General features: G+C 39.6%; 1 protein-coding gene across 5 annotated transcripts in view; it reads right to left on the bottom strand.

Moving 5' to 3' along the window:
* Positions 1–19306, bottom strand: part of MAP2K4 (mitogen-activated protein kinase kinase 4) — a 112146-nt gene that overhangs the window by 89701 nt on the left and 3139 nt on the right. The window contains exons 2-3 of one of the 5 annotated variants that reach the window (XM_079798922.1): positions 10427–10492; positions 3234–3320 (exon numbers count right to left, since the gene is read on the bottom strand). The exons of 1 other annotated variant lie outside the window; for it this stretch is intronic. In XM_079798922.1, the coding sequence (XP_079655048.1) occupies positions 3234–3320; positions 10427–10492 (153 nt within the window). The remainder of the gene's footprint in view (positions 1–3233; positions 3321–10426; positions 10493–19306) is intronic. 3 more of the 5 variants (XM_079798923.1, XM_079798924.1, XM_079798925.1) reach the window with 3 other exon arrangements.

Here is a 19306-nt window from a genome sequence, read left to right as displayed (position 1 = left end):
TTTGGAGTTTTTGATTAAACATCTTTCCCTATTGATAGATCCCCTATGTCCCTTAGCTTCAGAGCAACAAGAAGAAATCTTTCCATTTAATGCTCTGTCTGGCTTATTAGATAGCATTGTCAAACTCTCCGGAGCCAGAAAATAAAAATAAAAATTATTATCAATCCTAAGTCCAGTTCTCATAAGCCTTTGCGAGTGAACATCCCTCAAAAACCATTTCTATGAGTTGCCTAGTGCCTTCTTTCAAGAATCAATAAAACACTATGGTTTATAGCATGTAACCTGTGACTAGACTAAGGTCACAGCAATTCTATCATTCATTAACTGTATGATTTTGGAAAATTTACTTAATCTTCTGTGTTTCAATTTTCTCATTTAAATAATTACTATACCCACTTCCTAAGGTTGTTATGAGAATTAAAGGAGTTAATATAAAGTGTTTAGAATGGGATTTGGCATACAGTAAATAAGTTATTTATTATTACCACCAAATAGTCCTGTCTCATGTTCAAGCTCTCAAACATAAGGTGCTTCAGAGTAGGCTCTAGATTTAAACTCATGTCTAAAGACCCAATGCCTCTGACCATTAGTGATGCATAGATATTTGTTAAGTGTTACATTTATGCCTCTGTTTATTTAATGTTACAAAAGGTTCTCTAAAAAGGAATGAATATGCTTGAACACACCTGATTTTCATTTCTGATTAATGTGCACTTAATTCTACCTAATGAGAAGATAAACACCAACCCGTCTAGTACTGATCTTTTCATCTAGACCAGTGGTCGGCAAACTCATTAGTCAACAGAGCCAAATATCAACAGTACAACGATTGAAATTTCTTTTGAGAGCCAAATTTTTTAAACTTAAACTTCGTCTAACACCACTTCTTCAAAATAGACTTGCCCAGAGCCGTGGTATTTTGTGGAAGAGCCACACTCAAGGGGCCAAAGAGCCACATGTGGCTCGCGAGCCGCAGTTTGCCAACCACGGATCTAGACAGCTGTGACTGGATTTTGAAAGCACTCAAAAATCATTTAGTGAGAATTCAAGCATTTACTACACCTTATTTGAAAACTATCACCCTAAATTTGTAAGCTAAATTAAAATCCACTTAAACTGAAACTCTCTAGAAACTTTCCACATCATCTCTGCCCTATATCTGTTCAACCTCAAAAGTTTTTGTCATATATCCCTTCATTGTTAAGAGTCAAGTTCAATTGGCAGCTAAAAGGAAACTTTCTGCAACGTGGGGTCATTACTAATTTTTTTATCGCTCAAAATATCACACAATAAGCTTCTCCAATGATTTTAAAGGTTCAATAGCTGTTTGAAATGAAACTTTCCTTCTTCTAGTACCACACCCATTTTTTAGGAAAAATTAATGTTTCTACCACCTCCAAGATAAGAGATAATTAGGCAACATTCCCCTTGGAATGGCATCTACACTAATAAAAGAGTAAGATGCAAACTGACCATACCTTAGGGACGCCCACCAGCCAATCAGGAGTATGCAAATTAACCCAACAAAGATGGCAGGTTAATTTGCATACACAGGCTCCAAGCCGGGGGCGGGGCGGGACGCTTACATCGCGGCCACAGCGACGACACAGGCATTCCGCACCGCCCCCAGCCACTCTGGGCCTCTGGGCAGTTTGGGAAGGCGGAAAGGCGGCTCCGGGCCAGAGCGAAAAGGCAGCTCCGTCCGCAGCAAAGGTGGTCCCAGCAGCCAGGGGAAGGAAGGCCCATTCCTTCACAAATATTTGTGCATCGGGCCTCTAGTAATGTATAAAGGGACTAGTAAATCTCGACTCAGCCTATACCGATACTACCATCATTGGGTTTTATTAGTATAAAAAGCTGTTTCCAAGCAGATGGACTTTCCTCTGGCAGTTCATCATGGTCCACAAAGACAGTGATGACTATACTGGATGCTAGCTGGGCTTATGGCAAGTCCCACAAAAGTCTCATTTTCAACTTACTTCAGCATCTATATTAATTTTGATAAGCCTTGTTAACAGTTTACTAAGTAGTAGCAAATATGGTCATTCTTTTTCCAGTAGTAGCAAATATGGTCATTCTTTTTCTGGGAAATTGGAAATTTAATCAGCTGAATTTTCTAAGCTCTTCTTCTTATTATTTTTTTAATACTCACCCAAGGATATTTTTCCATTGATTTTTAGAGAGAGTGGGAGGGAGAGGGAAAGACAGAGAGAAACACTGATGTAAGAGAGACATATAGATTGGTTGCCTCCTGCATGTCCCTGACAGGGCTGGGAGCCTGCAACCAAGGTATGTACCCTTGACTGGAATCGAACCTGGAACCCTTCAATCTGCAGGCCGACGCTCTATCCACTGAGCAAAACCGGCTAGGGCTAAGCTCTTCATTTTAAATGCAGGGTGGTTTGTCCCTCTCCCCTATTCCTTACCTTCCCTGCTTTTTATATGCCACCTCCAAAAAAGTCAAATACTCCTTGAGCAAAACACTGTCTTTTTTTAATGCATGTTTAGTACATTTTATTTTTTAATATTTATTTAATTGATTGGGGTGACAATGGTCAACATGGACATATAAACACAGATTTCAGGTGTGGGTTTCTATGTTACAAGACTGTATATTGCACTGTGTGCCTACCACCTTACTGTCACCTTCCATGAGAATCCCTTTCTCCCCCAAACCCTCAATATTATCTTTTATAGAATTTCTTATCAAATCAGTAAACTTATTAGTGACATACTCGAATTTCTATAAAGATTAAAGATTAAAGAAACAACCTTCCTCCCCCTTTATTGTTTCCTTTTATTATTACCAATTTAAAAACTATTAGGTATACTCAACCTAGAAAGAATAGTTTCACAATGAAAATGAGAAGCTGTCATTAGATACCTCCATTTTTTCTCCAAATCCTCAGATGTGCATTCTGCAAAAGCAGCCACTATATGCAAATTTCCTCTAGCATATTACTTTCTAAATAAAGACCCCACTGCTATGCAAACATCTCCAAGTAAAACAACTGTTTAAAGCCACTAAAAGTTTTGAAAGCCACTAAAAGTGCTTAAAGCCACTAAAAGTGCAAAAGGCAAAGCTGCAGAAAGTCAACACTATCCAAACTTGTCTTTAGCACTCAAGAACTCTTCAGCTGAGGGCTAAAAATACACTGCAGTACAGAAGGGAAAGGGCTATGAGAGCGCTTGTGTGAAAACTGAACTATCAACAGAGGGGTGCCAAACTGTACCTGCGCTCACTTGCATCGGCACAGGATTGTCAGGCATTTTCTGAGAAGCCCAATGCCCCTGGAAGATTAATGGGTCACAATTTCCACCTGAATAAAAAATCAGAATGCTGATACAACTCAGGTAAATTTGACATTTATAAAATAATTTCTCAAAAACTTTATTTCTAGGCAAATCTACAACCCCCTTCAAAAAATTGGTTTTATAAAGCAAATTGAATCATATTCTCAAGAACAGTGTTTACAAGTTAGCTCATTAAAACCAGAGATATAATCATTCAAACTTGGCCATAAATCACATAAACATCTTTACAAATACAAAATTATCATTTACAAATGATAAATGATTACTTAATCAACCTTCTAAATGTAGCTCTACATCGTAAAGAATGTTTTCCTTAAGCTGTTTTACATTCAGACTTCAGAAAAATCTCAATGACCCAACAGTGTTAAAAGAAATATAATATGTTTTTTAAATAATTATAACTTTAACTGATGAACAAAATAGATCCAGAGTAATAGAAGCATGGATCAGACTGTTGACCCACAGAGGGAAAGAGGGGAGGGTGGTGGATGAGAGATCAACTAAAGAACTTATGCATATATGCATAACCCATGGACACAGACAATAGGGTGATGAAGGCCTGGGGTGAAGGGTGGGGGAGGGCTAGAAGAGGTCAATGGGGAAAAAAGGGAACATATACTTTCAACAATAAAGATTTTAAAATAATAATAATTATAACTTTATTACCTATCATCTTAAATATATTCTTAAATATACATATTTAGAAAACCAAAAAGCAAATAAATGCACAAACTATAACTGGTAAGGAAGAACATGAGGTACAAAGTGGATTTTTATTGAATTTCTATAAAAATCTGGTTCCAAAATTATATATGTAATCTCACACTATTTGCTTGTGTGTGTAAATACCTACTGGTACACACACATCTCCAATAAAACTCCACTAACTTATAACAGGCAATAGTGATGTAACAATATAGAAAAACAAAAACTATGTGAAAGTCAAACAATGGAAAAAATTAAACCTTCAGAGCTTCCATTAGTCATCAGAATTATCTTACAAGTCTCTTTGATTTGTGATGGAGAACTGAGGATTTGAAGCAGCAGTAGTCAAACTTATTGGACTTTTAACAATATCTAATTTTGAACTCTTTTGCCCCATTCCCTCCTACAACTGCTGTATGATGTAAGGGTGGGGCAAAAGTGTGTTTAAAGCTGTGAGTACGCAAAACAGTTTATTATCTTCCATATGAACAACTGTAAACCTACTTTTGCCCACCCTGTGTAATTATTTTTAACTAGAGGCCCGGTGCACGAAATTCATGCACGGAGGGGGGTTGTCCCTCAGCCCAGCCTGTACCCTCTCCAATATGGGACCCCTCAAGGGATGTCCAACTGCCACCCGGAGGGATCGGGCCTAAACGGGCAGTCGAACATCCCTCTCACAATCCAGGACTGCTGGCTCCCAACTGCTTGCCTGCCTGCCTTCCTGATTGCCCCTAACCACTTCTGCCTGCCAGCCTGATCACCCCCTAATCACTCTGCTGCCAGCCTGTTTGCCCCCAACTTCCCTCCTGCCGGCCTGGTCACCCCTAACTGCCCTCTCCTGCAGGGTTGATCACCTCCAACTGCCCTCCCTTGCAGGCTTGGTCCCTCTCAACTGCCCTCCCTTGCAGGCTTGGTCCCTCCCAACTGCCCTCTCCTGCTGGCCATCTTGTGGTGGCCATCTTGTGTCCACATGGGGGCAGGATCTTTGACCATATGGGGGCAGCTATATTGTGTGTTGCAGTGATGATCAATCTGCATATTACTTTTATTAGATAGGATAGAGGCCTGGTGCACGGGTGGGGGCCAGCTGGTTTGCCCTGAAGGGTGTCCCGGATCAGGGTGGGGTTCCCTTGGGGCGTGGAGCGGCCTGAGCGAGGGGCCTGTGGTGGTTTGCAGGCCGGCCACGCCCCCTGGCAACCCAAGAGAGGCCCTGGTATCTGGGATTTATTTTCCTTCTACAATTGAAACTTTGTAGCCTGGAGCGGAGCCAAGCCTGGGGCTCCCTCCGAGGCAGGCAGCCATTTGTGTTGGGGTTATAATTGAAACTTTGTTGCCTTAAGCGGGTGGTCCTGGCCAGGGTGTGCGGAAAGCTTTGCTTCCCCTGTTACCGGCGGCAACCCTGGCCTGCTCTCTCAATCTCCATTCTGCCGCCATTTGTTTGAATTTGTTTACCTTCTATAATTGAAACTTTGTAGCTTGAGTGGAGGCTTAGGCCTGGAAAGGGCAGGCAGAAAGCTTGGCTTCCTCTGTTACCTAGGAAACCTTGCTCTCTGTGGCTGTAGCCATCTTGGTTTTGGTTAATTTGCATACTCGCTCTGATTGGATGGTGGGCGTGGCTTGTGGGCGTGGTTTGTGGTGTGTCGGAGGTATGGTCAATTTGCATATTTGTCCATTATTAGATTAGATTAAGTAAATATAAGTTTTTCTGATAATCTTAAAACACCCTTAAAATAAAACTTGAGATTTTGAAACTACAGTATGCCCTAAGAGGTGAGAAAACACTGCTTTGGTCATTTCAAGCCCTCTATTTTTATAGAAATGAGTGACTACTTTTAAGGTAAAGTTAATGTCTATATTCCAGAGCAAACTGGAAGACTGAATGTCTGCAAACATTACAAAATTGCAGTTTTTAACTTTTAAGTCATATCAATCACAAGACCAGTTTTGGGGGGAAAGTGTTAATATGTGTAAACAACTGAAAACTTACCCTAAAATATAGGTACCAATAGTGCAAAAATAAATGCTGTCAACTTAGAGCTAGCCATCCCAACCAACAAAGCAGCTCCAACCCTTCCTCATATGTGTGCTCCCTTTTCTAGAGTCTTCCACGGAAGTCCCAGCCAGTGCAGACGGCTCTGCTAACTCCACAGCAGGGCAGGCCCGCTGTTGGGTCTGAGCCATGGTCTCCAATCAGGAAAGAAGCTATCCAGAGACCCACAGCGCCCTCAGGCTTGTCCTCACTCAGGAGAGAAGAGCAGGAGCCAAGGTGCCCAGCACACAGCTGCTCCCGCACCGCCTCACTCAGGGCCTAGGTACTATCAGTGCAGCGTAAGAAGTGAAGCGCTGAACAACCAACCAGGATCAACTCCAGTGAGCCCACTAAGGGCAGGCACCAATTCTATTCATTTCTGTACCAATAATCTTCCTCACTTTATGGTACCTAGGTGTCCAATATGTGCTTTGTGAATGAATGTATAAAACTGTCTTGAATCCCAAAAGCTGGAAAATAATGAAGAGGACCTCCCAGAGAGGGAGAAATAAAAGGAGACATGTAAGAAAGTAGTCACAGTATGGCATGGTAATGAAGGCAACCCAAAGTGGAAATATATGTGCTCCTGTGTTAGATTCTTCCCTGTGTATTAAAGTAGGCAACGCTGTAAACATATCATTCCTATAACAATGGGAAAGAGACAGGACCATTTAAACAACCTAACGGCATTTTTAATCTACCTACAAAGCTATTTATAGACAATGTGTACATATTTTAAATTTAATCTACCTACAAAGCTATTTATAGACAATGTGTACATATTTTAAACTTAATAAAATCAATGTTTCTCTTGTTTTATGCCCATAATAGGAACTAAGAAAAAAAGAGCAACAATGTGAATGCAGTTTTAAATTTTAAAATTGTTAGCATTTTTGTTTAGATTTTATGTCAATATATAAAAACTAAAAATTATATTATTAAAAAGAAATATTTTATATTAAAAGGTAAATGAAAGCTAAAAATTATCTTAGGTTAAAATTAAAAGATAGCATAAAACAGCCCTGGCCAGTTTGGCTCAGTGGATAGAGCGTCGGCTTGCAAACAGAGGGTTCCAGGTTCGATTCCAATCAAGGGCACATACCTCAGTTGCAGGATCCTCCCCAACCCGGGCCCTGGTTAGGGCTCATGCAGGAGGCAACCAATCAATGTGTTTCTCTCACATTGATATTTCTCTGTCTTTCCCTCTCTCATCCATTCTCTCTAAAAATCAATGAAAAAATATCCTCAGGTGAGGATTAAAAAAAAAAAGTTGTAACTTCATTACATATACATCATATATTTATGTTCATTATGGGAAGGATATTATACACTATTATCTATTTTTTATTGATTGATTTGAGAGAGAGCGAGACTGATTGATTTGTTGTTCCACTTATTTATGCATTCACTAATTGCTTCTTGTATGTGCCTAACCAGGGATCAAACCCACAACCTTGCCTATGGGGCAATGCTCTAACCAGCTGAGCTACCCAGCCAAGGCTATACACTATTATTATTTTAAGGTAAGAAAAGGATGATAATAATGGGCCAATTTTTTAAAAATTATCCCAGGGTATAGGAACCCCACTCTATTACTCATTATATATTTATATCATTGGTGAACCACTCAAGAAATAAATCTTTGCTAACTACATTTCAAAGGAAGTCACAGTATTCAACCAAAAGAAATTAAGCATTTGATTCCATCAGAAAATTTTAAAACAGAAATGTTTTCTTCAGGTTAAACTTTGTTCCCTTTGAACTTTAAGAATGATACATATCAGGGGATTTAAAATGTACAGCATGCTAACTATAGGTAAGAATATATTATAGCCCTAGCCGGTTTGGCTCAGTGGATAGAGCCTCAGCCCGTGGACTGAAGAGTCCCAGGTTCGATTCTGGTCAAGGGCACATGCCTGGGTTGCGGGCTGTGCAGGAGGAAGCCGATCAATGACTCTCGTCATTGATATTTCTATCTCTCTCTCCCTCTCCCTTCCTCTCTGAAAGCAATAAAAATATATTTTTTAAAAAAAAAAAAAATATATATATATATATATATACAGATATATATATATATATATATATATATATATATATATATATATATATCTGTGTATATATATATATTATATACTTAAAAGAATAACCTTAAATGTTCACACAAATATTAATTATGTGAGGTGATGGAAGTGTTGACTAACCCTACTGTTATTATCATTTCATAATATATGTGTGTCAAATCAACACGCTGTACACATTAAGCTTACACAATGTTAATTGTCAATTATATTTCAACTAGAGGCCCAGTGCACGAAATTCATGCACCCGGGGGGGGGGTCCCCTCAGCCCAGCCTACACCCTCTCCAATCCGGGACCCCTCGGGGGATGTCCGACTCACAATCCTGGACCGCTAGCTCCTAATCGCTCACCTGCCTGCCTGCCTGGTCGCCCCTAACTGCCCCCACTGCTGGCCTGATCGCCCCTCACTGCCCCCTCCTCCCCCCCGCTAGCCTGGTTTACCCTAAATGCCCCCTGCTGCCGGCCAGGTCGCCCCCAACTGTCCCCTCCCTGCCGACCTGCTCGCTCTTAACTGCCCCCCACTCCCCGCCGGCCTAATCACCCCTTACTGCCCCCCCTGCCGGCCTGTTCACCCCCAACTGCCCCCTCTGCCGATCTGGTCACCCCTAACCGCCCCCCCACCAGCCTGGTCACTCCCAACTGCCCCCCCACTGGCCTAGTCACCCCTCACTGCCCCCTGCCAGCCTAATCGCCCCCTGCTGGCTTGGTCACCCCCAACTGCACCCCCTCCTGCTGGCCTGGTCGCCCCTAACCGCCCCCCCCCCCGCCAGCCTGGTCGCCCCACGCAGCCTGCCGTTCAGTCGTTTGGACGTCCCTCACTAACCCCCCTGCCGGCCTGGTCGCCCCACGCAGCCTGTTTGTTCAGTCATTTGGTCATCCCTCACTAACCCCCCTGCCAGCCTGCTGTTCAGTCATTACTGTGAGGGTGTCCTGACCAATTTGCATATTATCCTTTTATTAGTATAGATAGGCTAGGAGGGGAAAGGAATAATATATATAGAAAAGTGGTCACCAGGCCAGCTGACTCAGTTGTTGAGCATCTGAACCAGGAGGTCACAGGTTCAATTCCCAGTCAGGGCACATGCCCAGGTTGCGTGCTTGATCCTCAGTGGGGGCATGCAGAAGGCAGCTGATCAATGATTCTCTCTCATCATTGATGTTTCTATCTCTATCTCTCTCTCTCCCCCTCTCCCTTACTCTCTGAAATCAATAAAAATATATTGGGGGGGAGCGGGGGGCTGGGGAGGAGTAAAGCAAAGACACTTAAAAAAAAAAAAGTGATCAGTCTTCCCCACTCTATGAATAAATAAGCAGATGAAACTAGTTACATTTTATTTTGATATTTTTATGTTAATTGGAGAATAGTCTCCTTGAGTTGGGGTTTTTTAAACTGCATTTTATACAGTGATATTTAAGCTTAAAATGCATTTGTTTTAGCTTTATAAATGTTGCTTTTTAATAGAAACCATATTCTGTAGTCTATGAAGACTAGTGTAAGAATATAAAACACTAGTCTATTTTGGGGGATGGGAGAGGCAGGAGGAAGAACAAGCTTTGTTTTAAAGAAAAAATAATAAAATGCATTAAATGTATGGTTTAAATAAATTAATTTTAAAGCATGAGACCTTTGATACAGTTATATACATTTTGCAATGCAAATTTAAAAATGAACCTTCCTCAACTTGTGACCTAATTAATATAACATAACTTATAGTTAAGTCCAAATACCTGTGTATATCCTTCTAAAACTATCTACACATGCACCTATATATACCTTTCTATACCCACACACGTTTCTAAAGCTAGCATATCTTTCTATACCTATATACATCTGAATATACAATGTGTCCCCTAAAAATGTATACACACTTTTAATAGCTGATAGCTCAATTTTTAAAATGAAATGTCTATTAATAAACACTGCCTTTATAATTATTCAAAGTGTGTGTATACATTTTTGGGACTATATATATGTGTGTGTGTGTGTATATGTATATATATATATATATATACACATATATGCATATATATATATATACACACACACACACAGTATATATATAAATCTTTCTATACCCATATACATTTGAATTCCTAATATGTATGTATTCTATTTCAATTTCAAACGAAAATAAGAACAAAATTTTTTTACATTTGGAAAAAGAATGAAAAATGGAAGCTCTTTTAATGTAAAATTGCCATGGCTGGTTAGTTAAACAAGAGTAGACACATTCCCAATACCAAGATGGATATGAAAGAAATAAGTAGCATAGTATCATAAAATGTATAGCTTACTTTGTGCCTTTTCACAGAAGTTTATCTGAAAGCCTAAAGTAAAAGAGATAAGTTCCAGTTCATTTACTGTAAATCAAACAAACCAAAATTAGAACATGACATTGCATTTTTATATTACATTTTGAATAAAACTAATTTAAGAACAGTTCAAATCACATAACCCCCACCATCACAGATGTAACTATAACACAATTCTTTAATAATTCAACTTTTTCGGATGTAGATGTACTTTATTATAGAACTGAAATCAAGTTTAAATTATAAGAGTTACATTGTCTTTACCTTTATTTTTCAGATCTATTCAGTAAAAAGAATAGCTATTAACCCTTGGAAGCTAAGAGTATTTTTTAAGATAGATCAGTCAATTCTTTCATTCTGTAAATTCAGAATATTACAATTTTATTAATTCAAATTACTAACTTAGAACTGCTCATGATTAATTACTGCCTATGATTCAAAAACTTTAGTGCTTCATAAATTGTGAAACATACCTAAACATTTTCTAGCCAATTAGCTACCTCTAAATGACAAGACAATGAACTATTTCAGAGGTGCTGAAATTCTCTAGAGTAGGTCTGATTTAAAAAGAGACCATGTCCCTAGGAATGATAAGACAGAGCAGGAAGTTACTTATAAGAAAAAAACCTGTGACTTCTCCTTAGAAACATGAACACATTTTCTAAAACCAATTGAATCTAGTTGTACCTTATGCATACAGTGTACACAGGTATATATTTTTGTAAAATACACCCAGTTCAAATAAGCTGTTTAAAATAAACGCCTTCTCTGCCCAGCGGTGTGGCTCAGTTGGTTGAGCAGCGTTCCATGCACCAAGAGGTTGCTGGTTCAATTCCTAGTCAGGGCACATGCCCAGGTTGTGGGCTCAATTCCACTGGGGGCTTGCAGGAGGCAGCCAACCGATGTTTCTCTCTCACGGATGTTTCTGTCTCTCTCCCCCTCTCCCTCAGTCTCTCTCTAAAAATCAATATTAAAAAACTGAAAGTTAAAAAATAGCCATTTCAAATAATTCTTTCACCCACTTAGTTCATTGGGTGAATAGCTGGTTTTCTTAGTAGTCTACCTATGCCTGTGTTTATTACTGCTTTGGGGAACAAAACAGAAAAGTAAATTTAGAATGAGTATTACTCAAGCTTGTATTTATACAAACTCAGTCAAAACTTGTAGGAAAAAGAACCAGAACTAAAGGAAGAATATGTGTAAGTAGTCTTTCCCATCTAGTTATGAAAGTGCTTGGGATTCCAAAAAGATAATGTAGGAAACCTGAAAAATGCTAGTGTGTAGCTACTTGGACAGGAAGGTACTTTGGTGCACAAAAGTAACCCACTGCTTACTGCCTAACGGCACAAATGGCAACAGAGGAGGAAGTGGGAATGGAGACTTCATGGGACAGAGGTACTGGGGGCAAATCTGGAGGCAGGGCACAGACACTACCACTGAAGCTCAGTATGTGACACCTTACCAGATGAGCAGCAGCAAGACTTCAGAAAGGAAAAAATCAAAGATCCATGGGTCTTATAAACCTAAGAAACTAAAAGTCAGCCAGCCTCCTGAATAAATGAGCAGAGCACAAACAAGGCAGGAGGAAAAGGAACTGGCTTTCTGGAAGCAGCAGTGGGATCAAGCGCAGAGGAGCCTGAGCCACAGCTCAGAAGTGGGTTGCCCACCTTCTCCAACTAGAAGGAAGGGAAACTGCACCTGTATTCCTGGAGAGGAAACTGATGAAACACTGAAACAATTTTAAAGCAACAGTAACTCTTCTCTTTTTAGCTCTAAACAGAGTCAACAGTTGCCGCTAGGTAGCAAAAACAAAAGGTGAGAAAAAATGCAAATAAAACAGCCATATGTTAGGGAAAGGAACAAGAATTTGAAAAGTATGAAAAAGATTGAGTTGGACCCTAGCCGGTTTGGCTCAGTGGATAGAGCATTGGCCCACATACTGAAGAGTCCCAGGTTTGATTCCATTCCAGGCAGGGGCACATACCTTGGTTACAGGCTGATCCCAGCCCTGGACAAGGGCACCTGCAGGAGGCAACCAATCGATGTGTCTCTCTCACATCAATGTTTCTCTCTCTGTCTCTCCCCCTCCCTTCCACTCTCTCTAAAATCAATGGAAAAATATCATCGGATGAGGATTAAAGACAATAACAAAAAGGATGAGTTGGATCTATACATATGGTTATATAAAAATAAGTGACAGAATAAAGCAAGATAGAAACAAATTTTAAAGGTGTATGTAACTGAGGATGTTAAAATGTCACCAATTACTGCTCTAAACTTAAAAGTTAAACTCACTTTTTTTTAATAATGAACTGGGAATAAGAGGAATCCATACTCCTCATTTTCTTTTTTTTTATAAATACTGATTTTAGAGAGAGGGAGGAGAGCTAGAAACATCAATGATGAGACAGAATTATGGATAGGCTGCCCCCTGCACGCCCCCTATTGGGGATTGAACCCGCAACCTGGGCATGTGCCCTGACCAGGAATCAAACCGAGCTCCTAGCTCATGGGTCAATGCTCAACCACTGACCCACACGGGTCGGACTAAGCCCACTTTTTTAAGTTCTTAAAAATTCTCAAAATGTCAAGTTCGGCCAGTACAGAAACAATGCAAGTAGCTAAAACGGAAGGGCGTGAAATTCTCAAAGCATAACTACAGACTTGCTCTTTTTACTTAATTATGGATGAAGTAACCCGGTAAATGGACTCTAAGCCTCATCCCAACATCCATGTCTGCATTACTTCTCACTCAGAAAAAACTTCCTAAACTGCTAACTGACCCATAGTCCACCAGGCAAGCAAAGGCTAAACTAAATGGAACATAACAGCTCACCTTTTCCTTGGAATTCCATTTAATCTTATCAATTAAATCAGATTAAAAGCTATGTAGCTAAATCTTTCTAGACCCCTAAATCTAAAAGACTATGTATATACAGACTCTCTATATGACTATATACATAAAGAGATTTTATGTATATATGAAAAAGTACCTGCAGAGATCAGAAAGTTGGTGCTTGTAGTACAGATTTGGAAAGTACCAAATAGCTCTCCTACCTCATCACACACGAAGGACAGGGAGGGCTGTAGGGGACAACCAGCACTCTCGTAAAGAGAAAGATGGGGTGGGAAAGTAATGCTGAGGAAACCTTTCACTAGCCTCAATTTTATAAAAAACAACTTTGTGGCTATGCTACAATTAGTCCATTAACACTCATTCACAGATGTTCGATGTTTTAGGTCTCCTGGTATCAAAAATTCTGTCTAAATGCCGTCTTTCCATTCACATTCTTCAAGTCCCACATCTCCGGAAGTACTAAATATCAGCTGAATCTGTTGCTAATAACCAGTTATTTCTTGAAGTCTTAGATGCCTTATTCTTTTGTATCCTGTTGTTACCAGTACCCTGGGACTTAACTTCACAGGATCCTCTCCTTCAAATTTGAGTCTCATTTTTTCTGGCTCCAGGCAAGTTTATTTTCATTAAAATCAAGATGTATTGTATGTTTGATCCCTGGTCGGGGTGTGTGCAGGAGACAACCAATTGATGTTTCTTCCTCTTTCTCTTTCTTTCTCTCTCTCTCTGTCTCTCTCTCTGTCTCTCTCTCTCTCCCCCCCCCCCCCCCCCCTTCTTCACTTTCTAGAATCAATTAAAGAAAAACAACACACACGCCAAAAACAAATATCCTCAGGTGAGGATTAAAAAAAAAAATGATGTATTGGGCAGAGTGCTAGCTAGTATGCCTATAAAAAAAATAAAGCTATGTGGGGCTTTTTCTCCCTTTTTTGTCATTAGGCCTCTCCCTGTCTTTTTCCCCTCATTCTCACCCTCTTACCGATCTTGGGAGCCCTTAACTTGGCCATACCTTCAAAACCTACAATTGACTGTATTTACCAAGTAAAGTGAGATTGCCCATATTGGCTTACAAGGCTGTTTAGGATGGGTGTAAGCATATACAAAAATAAAGGCAAACAGTGTTTGATAAAGCAGAAAATGAAATGAAGAATTCCAGGAGACCAGGGTTCTAGTTACAAGTATGAATTTAAATCATAATATTACCTCAGAATTTGAAAAGTGTGTGAACACCTAATTTTGCTGGAGTATTACCTTCATGGGGTGTTGCAGTTACCCCCGTTCCCCTTCCTCTGGGTTGATGGTATAACCCAGGGAGGTGCAAAGCAGGGGCATAAGTGGTTTCCCGCCTTCTCAGTAGTTCCTTATGGTTCCCTGGACATCCTGGATTTTGGCACTACTGAAAATGGATTGTGAACACAGAATAAGCCCACACTAATGTAAAAAAATCAGAGCTGCCTTACTGGGTCATGCCCAGAGACCAATCCACCAAGTCTTCCTTCTGACACAAACATGAAAAGTCTAGTTGTTTGCTGCCTTAAAGTTTCAACCTCAAAATGTTGGCATGTGTCTTAAACTGCAAAATCACTGAGTATATCATTCAGCTAAGAATTTATCTAAGCTTGTCCAAAATGTCTACTTCCGTGGTATTTAGAATGAGCCCCACACGATTTATTTCCTGCTGTGTTATTTCTTTAACTTTCCTTGCACCTCTCTCAAACTTAAAAGGGAATCACCTTAATTTAGTAACTCTAGGTTGTCTGCATCATCCAGAACCATTCATGATTTTATAAATATTAGTCAAATATGCCAGTTCTTTTTCCTCCCTGTAGCCAATGACTTACTCTGGTTATGTAACTTTAATGCTATGTTATCATCTCAAGCCTTTTCTTTTCTTTTTAATTGATTTTTTTAGAGAGAAGGGAAAGAGAAACATCAATTTGTTGTTCCACTTTTTTATGCACTCACTAGTTGATTCTTGTATGTGCCCTGACCTTGGATCGAACCCGGAACCTTAGCATCTCAGGACAATGCTCTAACCAACTGAGCTACCCAGTGAGGACCTCAAGCCTTTTCAGTGAAGCCTAGGACACCCAGGGAGAGTATCAAACCTCTATAAGCCTCAATTCTCTCGTCTGTAAAATAGAAAAGTACTACACAAATGTGTTTTGTGATGATTAAGGAAGGCAATATATCTAAAATGTCCAACACAGAGCCTGGAATAAAGCAGGTTAATATTATCATAGTCATTACAATTCCTGGCCTCTCCCTCGGGTGAGCAATGATTGTGGCACCTTTCCTACCAGACCAGCTTAACCTACACAAAGCCAGTCTCTCCCTCTCCTTACATTCCCAGTCAACTTAAGACAGATAAAAAGGAAGAACTCTGGAGAGCATGGGGATCCCCAAACCACTCTACACTTCTTGTTCTTTCTTTTTTTAAAATAATTTTTTTTCCTCACTCGAGGATTTTTTTGAGAGAGATAGGAGGGAGGAGAGGGGAGGACATCAATGTGAGAGTGAAACATCATTGGCTGCCTCCTGTACAAGCCACAACCAGGATGAAAACTGGTATGTGCCATAACCTAGAATCAAACCCCAACCTTTTGGTATGACAGACAACGTTCCAACCAACTGAGCCACTCAGCTAGGGCTCTCTACATTACTGCTACAGGCCTTCCTGGACACTGTCTGGTGTCCTGAGGACTCTAACAACTCAAAAAAGGAGATACTTCCCCAGGTTCCCTGACAGGAACCTAAACCAAATATCAGGGATACTGGCAAACATTAGGGGAACCACTTAATGTCTTTATTTTTTAGCAAAGCCAGGCAATGAACAGACACAGGCATGTCAAATACATAGCAGAGCTATCTCTGGCAACACTTACCTTGTATCCCCTTTTTAAAATTTGGAGTGATTTTTGGTAAGATGAAATATGGTATGAAAAAACTACTGTGGTATCCACTTCAATGATCTTTCCCTGTGGTGAGAATGATGTATTGATCCTCAAGAATCAAGCTGTGACTGCTTCTTTCAAAAGGTCCAACTTGAGTTCTGTTTAACTACTGGCCAACACTCCCTTTCACTGTATAGCAAAGTTAGGCCAATCTTATCGCTCCTTGCCCTTGAATCCTGTCTGTAAGTATCCATTAATTCCCAAACCTAAAAGTATGAAGAGATACATGAAGACTTTCTGGAGTTGGGGGTGAAGGGCTAGAAGTTAACCCATGCCCAAAAGCAGATGGCAGACTTATCCAGGATGGCAACGTATGTTATTAACTGTTATGCTAAATGGATTTCTTTTACATATTATATATAGTGCTCAAAGAGTTCTATTACCTTTCATTTCTACACTGACCTCTTGGGCCTCAAGGCCTAATTAAAGTTTTCTACTTACTTGTAAATTCCCAGTCAAAATGCCTCCAAATTCAAAATGCAACTGGGAACCCTCCAACAAGTTCACATCTGGTTCATACAGGAGCATCAGGAAGCACCACAGCTCCAAAATCAACCCAAGTGTGGCTGAATGCTTCGAGTTCCACCCCTAACTGAAACCTAAAGTGATCTTTCCCTTCTATTCTGGAATCTGCATCACTTCTGGCAAAGATTCTTCTCTCAGCTCTGAACAGTTAAAATGAGCCCTAGCTGGTTTGGCTCAGTGGACGGAGCGTCCGCCTGCAGACTGAAGGGTCCTGGGTTTGATTCCAGTTAAGGGCACGTGCCCAGGTTGCGGACTTGATCCCCAGTGGGGAGTGTGCAGGAGGCAGCCAATCGATGATTCTCTCTCATCACTGATGTTTCCATCTCTCTCTCCATCTCCCTTCCTCTCTGAAATCAATAAATATATTTTAAAAAAATAAAAATAAAATGACTTAAAGAGAGCTCAGAGAACCATGTGAACCTGTGTAGTAGAGTAGTAAGAAAAGCAATAGCTACCAGTCATACAAGTGGGCTAACCCCACCTCTACTAGAGCAAATTACTTAACTTAAAAGTCAGTAATGCAAGAAGACTATGCCCAACTACCCTTTAACAGATGCATATGAGCATCAAATTAGGTAAGGACAGAGAAAAAGAGCTTTCTTAACTATTAGTTTCCCATTATAAGTCTGAATTAAAGTTTCACAGGTTGTATCATTTGGGCCATCTCCATCTTCCAGAGAGAAAAAGAGATTGACCTGGATTATGCATGATGGAGTTAATTATGATTTCCAGACCCCGAAAAATAAGGAAAATTCTATGGGCCCAAATCAATCCAGCTTCTCAAATTAGGTAAAAGAAACATAATTTTAAAAAGAACTTCACAATGCCCTAGCCGGTTTGGCTCAGTGGATAGAGCGTCAGCCTGCAGACTGAAGGGTCCAGGGTTCAATTGCAGTCAAGGGCACATGACCAGGTTGCGGGCTTGATTCGTGCAGGCGGCAGGCGATCAATGATTCTCTCTCATCACTGATGTTTCTATCTCTCTCTCCCTCTCCCTTCCTCTCTGAAATCAATAAAAATATGTATTTTAAAAAAGAAAGAACTTCACGAAAAAAGAACACATGACTCAAAATACAGGATTAACTAATATCCCACCTTCAGCAACTTTCAGCATAAAGTTACTATGGTAAGATACGTTAAAGGGAAATGTTATAAAAGAAGTATACTAAAAGCAACATATTTTTCTACGTTTTAATTTTTAACGCTAGGACCCTGGCCAGGTGGCTCAATTGGTTGGAGTGGTGTCCCATACACCAAACAATGGTGAATTCAATTCCCTGTCAGGGCACATACCTAGGTTTCTGGTTCAATCTCTAGTTGGAGCAAGTACAAGAAGCAATTGATCAATGTTTCACTCTCACATCAATGTTTTTTGCTCTCTTTCTCTATCCCTCCCTCCCTCCCTCTCTCTAAAAATCAATAAACATATCCTCAAGTGAGAAAAAAAATTGAACACTAGGGTTGCTCTCATTTTTAAGGGAACATAGAGTAATGCAATATGTGCTTTCAAAGGGAACTAATTTTCTGAGCTGGAATGGTATCAGGTTATAGCAAATAAATGGTAAAAGAAATAGTATCCAACACAGAGAAAGGCAAGCAATTCTAGGATTTAGAACTATGTATAACCAATGTCCACACAATTCAGTTCTTTAAAATTAAGATAAAGACACCCTCCTGTGGTTTTTGAAAACCACAGACTAAATAGTGAATAGATAGTCCAATAGCATCACACATAGGGCATCTCATACATATTGTATATATTCCAGTATTATTGTAAGAAAAAGCATATTGATTTTAAATATTCACTTTTTCTTAACAGATATGCTTCATTACACTTGAAAGTTTTATATGTTTTTTAAAGGTAGAATCTCACTATCATATTGTTACTTCAATTGGTATTTATAAAATGTTCAGTTGACATTTATAAAATGTCCACAAGTTTTGTTACACATTTATATTTGAAACCTAACAAGAAAAAAAGAATAACTATTTAAACCAGCTATTAAGAGAATCAGAAGCACCTACAACATATTCTGTATTTCCTATAACAAGTACTTTACAAATGCCTCCATGTTTTTCAGAACAATTACTGATTCTAAGCAATTTTTTAAGTTTTAAAAAACTGACATTTCTTAGTTTTATATTTCCCTGCTTTTTCTTCTATAATAAATTTAACCTCTTGTGTTTATGAGATCTTCTAAATCTATTACATTTTAAGTGACTAGTAACTAAAGAAGGTTATCATCTCTGATAACAATTCTTATATACTTACTATTTTCAAAGCACTTTCACATGCATTACTCTAATGTGATTCTCATGATAGCCCTATAAGGTACGTATTATCCCTATTTTAACAGATGAAATACTCAGTTCAGAAAATGTGGGTAATTTCCCTAAGGTCACAGAGCTTGTATATGGCAGAAGAGTTACCTGAACCCAGGTAGAATAAAGGTTCATCCAGCATATTCTGAGGGGGAATGCTCAATAATGAAAAAATGGAAATCAACAGGTTAGAGAGGAGGATAG

The sequence above is a fragment of the Cnephaeus nilssonii genome, assembly GCF_951640355.1.
Source record: "Cnephaeus nilssonii genome assembly, chromosome: 19".
Lineage (NCBI taxonomy): Eukaryota > Metazoa > Chordata > Mammalia > Chiroptera > Vespertilionidae > Cnephaeus > Cnephaeus nilssonii.
The sequence above is the reverse complement of the archived record's forward strand: the minus strand, read 5'-3'. Positions and strand labels throughout refer to the sequence as shown.